Source organism: Habropoda laboriosa, unplaced genomic scaffold (assembly GCF_001263275.1).
Source record: "Habropoda laboriosa isolate 0110345459 unplaced genomic scaffold, ASM126327v1 scaffold28, whole genome shotgun sequence".
Lineage (NCBI taxonomy): Eukaryota > Metazoa > Arthropoda > Insecta > Hymenoptera > Apidae > Habropoda > Habropoda laboriosa.
In genome coordinates, this window is record NW_017100174.1 from 200,241 (window position 1) to 213,515 (window position 13,275).

The 13,275-nt window shown below is 39.0% G+C and overlaps 2 protein-coding genes across 2 annotated transcripts in view; one reads left to right on the forward strand and one right to left on the reverse strand.

The window, feature by feature from the left end:
- LOC108578690 overlaps window positions 1-4,554 on the forward strand; it is a 5,839-nt gene extending 1,285 nt beyond the window's left edge. Inside the window, exons 6-14 of the mRNA XM_017942068.1 lie at window positions 242-605; window positions 1,245-1,723; window positions 1,871-1,975; window positions 2,265-2,530; window positions 3,180-3,428; window positions 3,692-3,929; window positions 3,993-4,059; window positions 4,311-4,366; window positions 4,435-4,554. Coding sequence (XP_017797557.1) covers window positions 242-605; window positions 1,245-1,723; window positions 1,871-1,975; window positions 2,265-2,530; window positions 3,180-3,428; window positions 3,692-3,929; window positions 3,993-4,059; window positions 4,311-4,366; window positions 4,435-4,554 — 1,944 coding nt within the window. The remainder of the gene's footprint in view (window positions 1-241; window positions 606-1,244; window positions 1,724-1,870; window positions 1,976-2,264; window positions 2,531-3,179; window positions 3,429-3,691; window positions 3,930-3,992; window positions 4,060-4,310; window positions 4,367-4,434) is intronic.
- Window positions 4,555-7,883: 3,329 nt separating this feature from the next.
- Window positions 7,884-13,275, reverse strand: part of LOC108578691 — a 181,251-nt gene continuing 175,859 nt past the window's right edge. Inside the window, 3 exon segments of the mRNA XM_017942069.1 lie at window positions 7,884-8,509; window positions 8,781-8,900; window positions 9,506-9,695. Coding sequence (XP_017797558.1) covers window positions 8,320-8,509; window positions 8,781-8,900; window positions 9,506-9,695 — 500 coding nt within the window. The 3' untranslated portion in view covers window positions 7,884-8,319.

The following is a 13,275-nucleotide window of genomic DNA, read 5'->3' on the forward strand; positions in this document are numbered from 1 at the left end:
ATATAATATTAAAAAAAAAAGTATATTAATAATTTACTAACTGAAAATTAATTATTTATACTTTTATGAATATTGTATAAAACGTAAGAAGTATTAATAAATTACTAACTAAAAATTATTTAAATTCTACTAAAAGTTGCTTTATCGAAAAAACAATTTTAAACTGCACAACTGTTGCCAGTTCACCAGGTATTTTTCACTAAACTGTAAGAGTACAATGACAAGGAGATTTTCCTTTTAGCTGACGAAAATGGTGCAAGATGTGATCAAAGGTGATACAACGATTGCAACGGGAGGAGGATCGCCAGACCTCGACGACAGACTGGTGAATTTAGAAAACGCCCTTAACGATTTGGAGCAGGTTGTTCAGAATTTGCAAGTAATCGCTAACGGCGAGGAGGGTGAGGGTGAAAAAGCCGCGGCCGGTGATACAAGCGATGCAAAGGAGGACGAACATCCGTCGGCAGGACCACGAATTTCATTAAGCCAGCTTCTAGGCGGAATAGACGTGAAAGAAATGCATCAGAACGTGGCCACTTTGCAGAAGGATGTTAAACAAATGAAGGAAACGTTGAAAAATACAGAGGAAAAAATTAAGAAGACTGGTAATAAGTGATAAATATCGTAATTAACTTTAAATTAATTAATTCCCCTGACTGATTCCGAATGTATCAGAAAATTATCAATATTTATTTTTGTAATTTTTTTTAAATTTCTGTATTTTCTATCCATTAAGAGAAAATTCGAATTTTATGGATTTCTCAACGTAAAATCACTGAAACCTTCGACAGTAACTGGTAATAAGTGATAAATATTGTAATTAATTAATTTCACTGATTCGAAATGTTTCAGTAAATTATCAACATTTATTTTTGTAATTTTTTTCAAATTTCCATATTTTCTATCCATTAAGAGAAAATTTGAACTTTGTGGATTTCTCAATATCCTGCAAAATCACCGAAACCTTCCGTCTTAATCAACGCTAAATTATCCAAGGTCCTTAATACTCTCCTAATCCTTTCCTTCCATCGGTGTAATACTAAAATGTTCGCAGTGACTATTAAAACTCTATGATTATTAAAACTTTCGGGATATTCTGAAGTCTTCGACAGCTCAGATTTCAAATGTACTCGACGACTGTTTAATTTCTTACGACCCTTGACGAATAATATCCTTCAAATATCTGTAGCTACTATTTATACTTTTAGTAGCACTTCGTTAAATTTTCCAATCTAATCGCTCAGAAACGGCTCAAAAAACGGAGACAAAACAGGACACTGGGCACAAAGGAGAGGACTCGCAGAAACCGAAGGAAACAGCTGAAGAACCGCACAAAGATACGGAAACGGCGCAAGTAACGGAGAAGAAAGACACAGAGGAACAAGTAGAAAAACAGAAGGAAACTAAGGAACATGGGATTAAAGAAAGGCAGAAGGAAGGACGCGTAGAAAGTCCGAAATCGCCTACAAAAAGTGTGAAAGAGGAGCAGATAATGGATACAGATGAATTACACGTCCTTAATGAACGAATCTCAAAATTGGAGAAGGATGTGACGTGTTTGTACGAGAAAGTAAACAGCGCACCAATGGCTGGTGTTTCAGGCAGCTCTGACGTCGACGATTTAATGTCGAAAGTTCAGGAAATCCAGAATGAAATGGAGAAATTGAATCAAACCGCGGATCGTCTGATCGATGATCGCGAAAATCGTGAGCTGCATCTTAACGTTAGTATTTTCCAAAATTTTTTAAAATATTTTTCTTGTCTTTCACATATTTTCCAGTATTTTTTATTTATTTTTAACATATTTTTCAATATCTTTTCTTTTGCTATTTTTCTCAGTGTACATACATTCATTATTTTTCTCTAACAGGCACTGTTGGAGCAAGTAGAAATTCTGAAGACCATCAAAGCGGACAGAGAAGATCTCGAAGACGCTCTGGCCGACAAAGCCGATTCTCAAGCGATAAATAGAAAAGTTAGACCTTCAAGTATCCAGATAGAAATCACAAACAATATTTAACCCTTTCGCTGCGGCAGATTTTAATACGTAACGCGCGTGACAGACGATAGATGATCAATCTTGGCCGCGAAATCTTTCACTTCGGCGTTTTAAAATCTCTTAAGAAATTAAAAATTCCATTTATAAATTAAGGTGAAAGTGCGCAAAGGAGTAAACTGAGGTGAAAGTGTGCCAAAAAACGTCAACAGCAGCGAAAGAGTTAATCAAAATAACGATACTAGATAACGACGAATCTCCCTCCTAGGTCTCTTACGATCAATTCGACGCAGCTTGCGACGACCTCGCCCAAGGACTCGAGGACGCTATTAATAAATTAGGAAAGCAAGAGACAATCTGGCAGGAAGCACTGGACGAAGTGCAGAAGGAGATCGAGGGGAAAGTTGACAAAATGGAAATGTCGCCGCTGAAAGATTTCGTGAATCATCGATTGAAGTCGTTCCAGGAAAGATTGAAGAAAGTGGCGGAAACGAGGCAAGAAAGCGAAGCAGCTGGTACGAAGAAATTACTTAGGTAAATTAACGAATAAATTACTAAAAGTCCAATGGCAGTATGTTGAGCTTCGGTTTAGAAAAGCAAATGTACTTATTCATTGTATGTATATACATATGAGCCGTTTATTTTGAAAGCGAGGCAAGTACATTTTTCAAAAAAATGAAGTTAGCGATAACAATCGATAGAACTTATGACGATCTTTTCATCTGCAAACAATCTATAGTCGAAATAAAAAATAGACTTGCACCACTTTCAAAATAAGCGGCTAACATATACACTAAAGTCTCCACAAGTGTCAGTCCGCAAGGAATCTAAACCTGACACTTGTAGAGTCAGGGACTACGTTTTCGAGCCTCGCGCCCGCCTTTGTAGTTTGCCGAACGTAGACAAGGAAAGCGAATAAAAGATAAGGACGAAACGTGAGTCGAGGCAACCAAGCGATTTAAATACCAACTTTTTTAATTTTACGTTTTTTTATCCCGAAATTTTTCTTAACATATTGCTGAGATTTTTCTGATGGAAATGACATCAAACACGACATAATTTGAACAACGTTTACTTATTAATACGTTCACTGTCTGTCGTGACGATGTTAAAAGTAATAGCCCTAATCATAGCCACATACAGACGACATGTAACACAACTAAAATTATTCGCGGCTTATCAGGGATGTTCAGTGTATCTCTTGCGACAAGGACGTAGTGATGAGAATGGACGGTGGTCACAAGCACAAAGTGGAAGCGTTACCCTGCACAGCCAGCATGAAGCCGTACCTAACTTATGAATTGGATCAGGTTAGGAAACAACACAGAAGATTACCTCATAGCAGGAATATGATTCAATTTGAGGCAGCCATGCAGGAAGAAGCAAGGAAACAGAAGAGCGCGCGAGCTGATACACTTGTAAAGACTCCTAGGTAAATAAGCGGCGAAAAGTCTGTTATTCAAGAAAATTTACTTAACGTCAAGGAAGTATTACTTCCAGATTTATGCAATATTTAATATCTTAACGAGACGTTACCTAAGTTGTCGTCTTACGTCAGAGAATTCTCTAAAATCGCATTAAATCTTAGGCTTGGAAAATATTTTTACGAAGAGCGCGTCACTAGTTATTCCTTGAGTTTTTGTTAAATCGTGTTTTGTAGTTCACGTTAAATGGCAATTTGTTTTGAATTATTAGAGATCATCTGTGCAATCGATACTGCGGCGGAAGTCACACGGTAACAACTCCTCAGCAGAGAGTGATGCGAATGGGCCATTTCATCAATGAGTGGGGACCGGAAATAATTCAACTGACGGAAGGGATGATAAAGGGTACGGATGGAAGGATGTACAGAAGTCGTCGGGTGCCGGATAAAATCGATGTCTGCGGGCCTGCATACTGTGACGATCGTGGCGACGATGGTCGACCGTCCTCGGTAATTATCCCATTCTCCGTGTATTTTACAGCTTCGTAATTAATAGCTGTAATTGCGTTTCAGGATCGACCGGCCTCTGCTACTGTGCCAACCAAGAAATTGTCCGATAGACAAGCTTCCATTAGTCCAAGTACGTTGCAGATGAAGAGGAATTTTTTTGAAATTAAATTCCTTCCAAAAAACTCAGTATTTATGATACTTGAAAAATATCTTTGTGTGAAATTAGTATTTTCTCAAGAAAGTTTTCATAATTTTCAATATAATCCTTTAATCTATTGAAAATGTTATAAATTCAATATTTCTGAGAATTTCCAAATATCTTTGTGTAAAATTATTATTTCCTCGAGAAGTTTTTAGTAATTTTGAATACAATTTTTATAGAGAAACGAAGCGCAAGGAGACACTCTCGAGACGTAGGCAGAGAAGCAATGGAAGGGGTAAATTAACTGAGATATTTCAGCGAAAGGGTTAAATTAACATTTAAATTGTCATTTCTAATTCGCAGCTGGCTGAAGCTTCTGGAGCAGAAGATCAAGAATCCGTGGATATGCCGCTGGATCGTGGGGAACCTCCGAGTCATCCTGCTCGATACATCGAAGAGGACGAAATGGAAGAACAAGACTGACTAAAACCGTAACTTTTGTATACAATAAGATCAATTGTAAGAAGCTGCACAATAAAATGGATCGAAAATTTTACTTCCATCCGATAATTCAGTTAGAAGAGAAAACAATAAGAAGAAAGTCATAGAAATTCGAGTGACGAAATCAGAGCTAGTTGAAGGAAATCAGAAGGCTAAAGAAAACTAAACGCTCGTTGTTTTATTAAATGTTTTATTATTAAGAGGGAGTTTCGGAGTACACAAGACTATCTAGTGAAGTCGATTTGGAACATCGGTGGTCTGTCATGCTAAAACAAAAATACCGTATCGCACCACGCATCTCGCGCGACCACACTAGATCGCTCTTCGTTTATTGCACATCACACACCGTTCGAAAACCGTTTACAATTAAAGAGTGTACACAGCGCTCGAATTGTGTTTTTTTCTTTTTCTTTTTTTTTTTAATATAATTATCGTGGATCTGTTTCCCGTTTTTCCCATTTCTCGATTACTTCCGATTCTCATTGTTGGATTGTACCTCCTATAAACGACTATGCGCTAGTGTTTCTGGTAATAATAATAATAGAATATTTATGTATACGTATAGTGGTGTATACGTCGGAGCTAATTGCTACTTCATATAAATTTCAAGGTACAGGAAGTATCTACAAGTTTAGTATTCTACCACATAATTTACGACTGCCTTGTATGCGTGTATGTGTTAACGTGTGTGTCTGTGTGTGTGTGTGTGTATGTAATGTCTGTATCGTGTGTTCTCTGTTTGCTTTTCTGTCGCACTTTTTCGTGAATAGCGTTTCTTTTTTGTTTTTGTTTTTTTTTGTTGCTGTTGTTTTATTTTAAATCTACGTTCGCTAAATACCTAATAATAATAAGATTACCATGAATTACCAACGCTATGATCTTACGATTAAAATGAACGGTATACACGGAACCATGACAGTAAGATCATTGGCTTGTAACGACACAATGCAATAAATGGAATGCCAAATAAATAGACGTACAGATAGATTATACTTGTTTTTTTGTGTTTTTTTTTCTCTCTCGTCGTTTCCCATAATCATTCGTTAAGGGGCGAGGGGGGACAATATAATGTCTTAAACGTTAACATGGATATGCATTATCGATTACAGTTAATAATACTGGCAGCTTAACGTACAACGTGTTATGTATTTACGCTCGAACCTAATCGAAGGAGTTTAATAATGGTAGCGAGTGCCCTAGGAATAACGAAACTTAACGTGGAAATAAATTAACGCTACGACTAGTATCACGTTCGCGCCGTGATTTCGCGTGAAATCAGCAAATATAATAGTAGGAGGAATGGAACGTATGTATATCCATCGACAGCCTAAACAACGTCCAGGAAAATTATGCGAAAATATTCAACTAACTTTCTGGCACTCGCTATATGTGTGTGACGTGGGTTTCTAAGGTTCTCGTAAAACGATGACAAGTAAAATCTCTCTTTGGTTTTCTTTTCTTCCTTTTTCGTTTTTTAAGCGCCATCGCGGGACTTGATGGCGAGAACAGAAAAATTTCGCTCACAACCGTCGCGAATCGAATCCTTACCACGAAATAATTATTGTAACACCACGGACGTCTCTCGTGTCGCGCCTGATTACGCGTCGTTGCTGATTACCCAATTACAATAGCGACTTAACAGTTAATTACCGATAATCGTTCTTACTAATTATTACGCTATCGTTATTGTTAATATTATTATTATTAGCATTATTATCGTTATCATAATCGTACGTACGAGAATATTGCACACAGCGACCAACAGACACGGATAAAGGGAACTAAGTAACAGATCACAGGTGAAACTAGGCTATCTCTGTAACAAATTCATATCACATGAAAAAATATGTATCGGTTGCCTCCTCTCACAAAAATCTCCCAAAAATAAGAGACTGTCGGACGGATGACTCGAGTGACGAGCCATCGATGGTTCGGATTGGCTGACCTCGATCCTCATCTTCTTTTCTTCATTTTTTATTCACTTCCATCGCTCTCTCTCTCTCTCTCTCTCTCTCTTTTTTCTCTCTTCGTTTCGATTTCTTCTTATTAACTGGTCAGCCCGGACGAAAAAGCATTTTTATACCCATTTGTATTATCATCATTTTTTCGCGTCCATTCTCTCTCTCCCTCTCTTTTTTCTCTCCCGCAAATTTCGATTCGCATTACCAAGGTAAAAGTAACTTGTCGATCAATTTTACCGGTCTCAGCCTAATAATCGCTTATCAACGACGACGAGCAACTAAACCCTGACTAAAATGATTACACGATTAGCGATAAACGTTTTTTTTTATTTTTTTATTTTTTTTTTTTTGGCATTTGGAATCGCGGTTGTAATAATAACCCACAACGTGTACTTCTCGTTCAACGTCATCCTTTCTTTCCTCTCTCTCTTGCTCCTCCTCGCACGAACGAAAAACACACGACTTAGCTCACTTTTCTTTGGCTTCCAGCTCCTTTCCGTAGAGGCCAACGCTAGCCACCTACGTGTACATCTAAATCTAAGTACGTATTACCTCACGCCTTGCTAGATTATCTGCTTGTAGTACAGCGACTCTGATCCCATCGATAGTTTCTTACACGAAACTCGCGGCCTCGCGAGGCCACGAGCACAAGGAACAAACCATTTTGTAAAGCTCTTACGGTGCTTCACCGAACTTTGTCGTCCTCTCGACGACACGCGATCGTTCATCATTTTCTAGACCACCCAAAAAAGCTCTCCAACTCGTCGACTCTCTCTCTCTCTCTCTCTTGTACATTTAAACGTTAGACACGCTTCTTACGATCCATCTGAGAAATCCATTAGTTTCTCTCGTATTATAATCCTCGATAATTCCTTTCTTTCCGCGTCATGTAACCCTAACCTTTAGTAAAAGCCACTTGATCGTCCTCCGATCGAGCGCAAGGAATTTGATCGATCTCGCGAGAAAATAGAGTACACACACCCTCTAACAGAGAGGTAAATTTGCGCGATGCTTCTTTTAAGGGAAGACGAGACAGATTCTGTGAAACGTTCATCGAATATCATTCTTATTATCCCTGTGAACGCTCGTTTCGATAGAAAAAAGAAGGCTTTTCGTTCCTTTCGTTTACAGGTGTCCGTTCGTGGAACAACGAGAGCTCGTCGCTACAGTCAGAATAAATACATCGTCGAAGCGTCGCAATTAACACCTTAGGTCAACTAATCCTCCTCTCTCTCATCTTCGCAGCTAATAAAGCTTCTCTACTGGACACAGGGCAAGCGTCGATGCAATTGTCAAGGGATTACGCAAACGAACAGGATTAACCTCGAGGGTCACTTGCTAAGACTACAGAAACTTTTCACTGATTACAAGCTTTGTACTGTGTTATTCCCGTGAATAGTTTCGTCCACCTCTCTTTCACTCCTATTCTATTTTCCTTAATCGTTTCACATCGGAAGCTCGGAAAAATTCGTCGTTAAGCAGCCTCAAAAATGGAACTGGCGAGACTAGAATGGAAATTTTCAATGGAAGTACCAAGTGTCTTACGCGTACTCTAGATATTTTTTGTCTCTTTCCTTTTTGTAGAATATCGTTTCTCATGCACAACTCGTTTACCTCTTCGTTTCTTCATCGTCATCATCTTCTTCTTCTTCTTCTTCTCTCTCTTTTTCCTCTTCCTCTTATAAACAACTTTCGGAGTACTGTTCAGGTTTGTTGAGTATTTTCATAGGGGTAAAGGGGATATCAAAAAGTGAGAAGCACCTTAAACGGCGCTACGATAGATGCGCTACAAAAGCTGAGCTATGACTGGATGCAGAAGACACATGTGCTCCGCGCCACGTATCGGAAGACGGTTCACGCTGAAGTGACGGACCATTTCCGGTATGCTGTCGAACGGCTTGCTGAACTGGCCGAGAATGTACGCGTTCAGCTCCTCGTTCTTCTGTATACGCATGTGCATGAAACCTCGAGCACTTCTGTAAATAAAAATGCAATATTCGCTTAAGCGTTTTAATTCAGAATTTATTAGAGATTCTTTTTTTTTTTTTAATTCATTTCAGACATTCTTCTTTTGTCGCTTAAAAATTGTACTTTGCTTATTGTTTATATATTTCTGAGTTTTGCTTATTATTTATACATTTCTGAGTTAATTTAAACGAGTGCCGATACCAAACGTGGTAAATGTGTTTTATGAAATTGTTGTGCAGGTAACGATAGATCAATGTCAGATGCAAATGTTCAACTCACTTCAACGATAAAGAATAATCTTGTTTGGTTGACTCGCTGTTCCTCACCAAGTAACTTCCTTCCCTCAGAAGTCGTAGGACAGCTTCCGCCTCGATTCTCGTGATGGATCCATGGTACCATCTGCGCGCAGGAATAAGAAAACCTTCAACTTGTTCGAACTACACGAAGCTACAACCTTACGCCTTTGAAAAACTTCAAAGAAATGCAAACACACTCCTAAGAAACAAACGAAACAAGAAGTACAAAGGAATAACAGGTATTTTATTTCACACATTTTACACTTTCGCCAAAGATATTATCTGCGGTAAAGAAAGAAACAAAATAATAGGCACTACATTTTTCATATTTTACCGTGTTTCACATTTTCACCAAAAATATTATTTTTCTCGCTGAAAAAGAAAAAAACAGAAGTTTCCTAATACAAAGCAAACAACAAATATTTTATTTTTCATATTTCACATTTTCACCAAAAATATGATTTTTCACGTTAAAAAAAGAATGCAGAAGTTTCCTAATGCAAAGAAAGCAACAAATATTTTTCAAACATTAAACAAGAAAATTCTCCTTTCCATCATACGGGCAAGGAACATACGAGAAACAAACCAAAAATTCCGCGTGTATGTCACGAGTAGACGGTCCATAGCGCCTATCGTCCTATGAAAACAGCGGACAGACACTACGGCGACGGATCATGTTGCGCAAGCGAAGAATCACGAAGGACGTACCCTTGTCTCTCAAGAGGAAGATCCACGTCGACGAGATCGGCGGATCCGCGTGCGGTGTTAATCTCCAGTGGCAAACCGAGGCTCAAACCGCCCGGTTTTTTCGGAGCAAGCTGACCAGCGTTAACGCCGTTGTTCGTCCCGTTTCCAGCGTCCAGATTCAGTGTCATCTTCGGACGCGCCAGGCCGCCGCCTGAAATGAGTCACGCGACAGTTAGACGCCGCGAAAATTCCCCCGGGGGGTGAACATCGATTATACACGTACAGGACGCGGCAGACGACGCGAGGAACGTTCCCTGTTTCGCAGATTTTATGGCAACCACCCTCGCTCACTCTCGCGTAATTGGAGCAAATCGAACCGAGGTTCGGTTAAGATTCACGGCGACAGGAAGTGAACTTCCCCAGTCGATGCATAATGCGCCGTCGTACGCGTACTCTACGCGTGTGACGATTATGAGAATGGAAACGCTCGAGAAGGGCTTCGCGTGAAAAGGGTTTCTATTTCGACGTTCGGAAGGGGGTAGTTTTATCGTGGACGATGTAGCGTTGCCTTTCCTTTTTTTTAGAAATTTTAACAATGTTGTAGTACTTTGTTCTGTTCCTGAATATCGATGCAATACGGTGTTTAATATTGTATATTCTTAATGGAAGAAAGTTAACCCTTTCGTTACCACTGTATCCATATGACTACAATTTCTTAAATAGAAATTATTATTATTATTATTTCAGAAACTACTTTGCCTTTATGAATGAAAATTTTACATTTTGGTGCTTGAAACTCTTCGTTTTTCATGCTTGTTCCATAATTTTCAAAATGAGAAAGTTAATCGAATACCCAATGATCACGAAAAGGAACTAAAATCTTCGTCGATGAACTTTCGTTCCAAAATAGATGCCCGATTAAATCATGACTACAATTTCTTAAATAGAAATTATTATTATTTTAAAAACTACTTTGCATATACGAATGAAAATTTTACTTTCTGCTGCTGGAAACTGTACAGTTTTTATGTTTGTCCCATGTCTCGATACAGTTTTCAAAACGAGAAAGTTAATCGAATATCGAACGACCATTAAAAAGAAGAAAAATCTTCGTCGATGAAATTTCCTTCTAAAACGGATGCTCGATTAAATTTCCACTAGGACTTAATCGTGTCATCAATAATATCCTTGCTCTGGGAGCAGAGACTCGATAATACCTGACGAGAAATATTTCCTTCGGGGAGAAACAATCGACCGTGACTCTGGATGCTGCTTTGTCGAGGTATGATAATGGAACGTCTCGTACTCAGTCGACTCGGATAAGACCGAGAGCTTTCACTTAGCAGAAACAATACAATCGAAATTCCTTCCTCGAATTTTTTTCCTCCCCCACTCGCCTGTCCAACGAGAGGAGAGTGTTCTATCGGCTCCGGGAAAGTTTTCACCCTGCCGCGCTACTTAAGATTCGCGTGGAAATTACTAGCATTGTTTCGCCGGTAAACAATGTGGCTCCGGATACAGGAGGCAACAAGCTACTTTCTCCGCGAACGAGTGGCAGAGACACGATTGAAGTCGTAAGATATTACGCTTATTAAAGGATCCACGACCTCCGGGCGAGACTTGAAATTAAACGAGCCGAAGAGAAATTGCAATTGCTTTTCAGGATGAACGAGCTTGCAGATGGACAGACGTTTATCGAGTGGCACCGATATGTGTGCCTTGGGTTAACTTTAACTTGAGAAAAAGGAAGCGTGCAATTTTTTAAAGAATATAATTTTTGAAATTCTTCAAAGGGACAGGCAATAATTATCCTTTTGTGACCAGTGGGATGCATCCACTTGAGTACTCAAACAAAAATTTATCTCAATTTATAATTCATTACATACGTGACAATCCGTGAGTATATAAAAAAAAATTTCGGAAAGCATCATTCGGCAACGAAAGGGTTAACTGGTAAAGCTCGAATATATAAAAAACAGAAGAAAAGAGACAAATAAATTCCTACAAAAAGATCCTACAGTTTCTTCCTGATTAAATAAATGACAATCAAGCCTAAATCACGTTCGATTTGACGAACATTTCAAGACAACCCAACTTCATCGAAGAATTGTGTTTTTCAAGTTGTAGTGTATCGTCTGTTCAAATATTACCCCAAAATTAGATACGAGAAATGTGTAAGAGAATCAAGTAAAATATTCGTAAAATTTCCTCTCCATCCCCGAGACTAATAAAAAAAGCAATCAAACTTTTAACCAATCCATTAGCATACATTACGCCGAATATCCGCCGCGATACCGATCGAAACGGCTGATCCTTGGGCTGCGAGGAGGCGAAAAAGCATCCCTCTCTCTCCCCGTTCATCAAGAATTTATAAATTTCGCTAAGTAAATTCTTTCAGGGGGTGGCTCCCATCGAGCGTGAGCGTCAATGTTATTACGGGCTCGTGAAAGTTCGGAGATGATAATCGACGGAAGGGTCCGCGTTGGCCAAGAAAGTGGCTACGCTGCCGCGAGCGTAATTTCATTTGTTGGGCGCAATCTCTTAGCGGTCGACTTTTAGGAGGTCGCATGATCCAGGTAGGAGGGAATTGCTCTGACAGGTGTAACACCGTGTTAGCTTGCCACAAAGGCTAACTCGTTCCGAACGGTTCAGCCGAACACCTCGAAAGAATGCGCCTTTATGCATTATGGATAAGCCTGTACTTTGGGATTTAAGAACATTGAATTCTGTCCGGCCTTACGCAATAAAGCTCTCAGGTGTCAGTTTCTTCCTACCCTCGGTATCGATTCCCTCCGCCATTCTCGTAACAACGAATAACACTTGTTACGCAACCATGCAAATGTGACGTAGTCGAGGAGTTATTTACGAGCTTGGAAATGAACGTGCTTGTTGCATAATACCTGCAGAATTACGATTTAAGTCTGTAAGAAAGTATTATACAAGCGGCGGGAGATAATTCCTTGTACAAAAGTGAATCAAAAATGTGGAATAAAATTTTTTCATTCGAGCCTTAGTTTCTGAGGAGATTAGGTTTGAAGATTCTTGGTGCACGTCTGCACTACAACCCCACGTATTTTCAAACCCGATTTTCTCAAAAACTAAGGCTCGAGTGAAAAAATTTTATTCCACATTTTTTATTTATTTTTGCACGGGGAATCATTTGCCTCCTTCTACGATACTTAGGTAAAGTAATAGTCTGATGATAAAGTAATTAAAGTAGGTAATGAAATGAGATTTTTAACTTCAAGGTAATAGGTTTATATTTAGTTATCAGTCCTAACAATTTATTTTGTACAATTACGCAGATGATCGTGAAATAAATTAAGATAAAAGATAAGAATATTGTGATAATTTCTTTTCACAAATTCGAAATCTTTGACTCGTAGAAATTTGCAGAAAATTTTAAAACTTACAGCTGCTAGGAACAACAGCGATCGATGTTAACCGAACAATTGAATTTCTTGTACAATTCTGCGTGGATGTAATTCACGTGTTCAACAACGATCGTCGTTGCCACGCAGACAATTGGCAGCAATAGAATTCGAGAGCAACAGAACTCGGCCCGACTGAATAATTCATTCGACATAAATCGCTTCCGTACACGCAACAGCGAAAGAAACTCTCGAAAGGCCGCATCCACACGTTCTTCCGACTCATCTGACGCTGCGTGCGTTTCAAGCATAGTTAAACATTAACGAACCGAAGGCAGCCGCCCACTACTCTCCGAGATTGGCCGTATCTGTATTATTAAATTTAATCCGGCTGTTTGGACAGCTCGATTTATCTGTCCG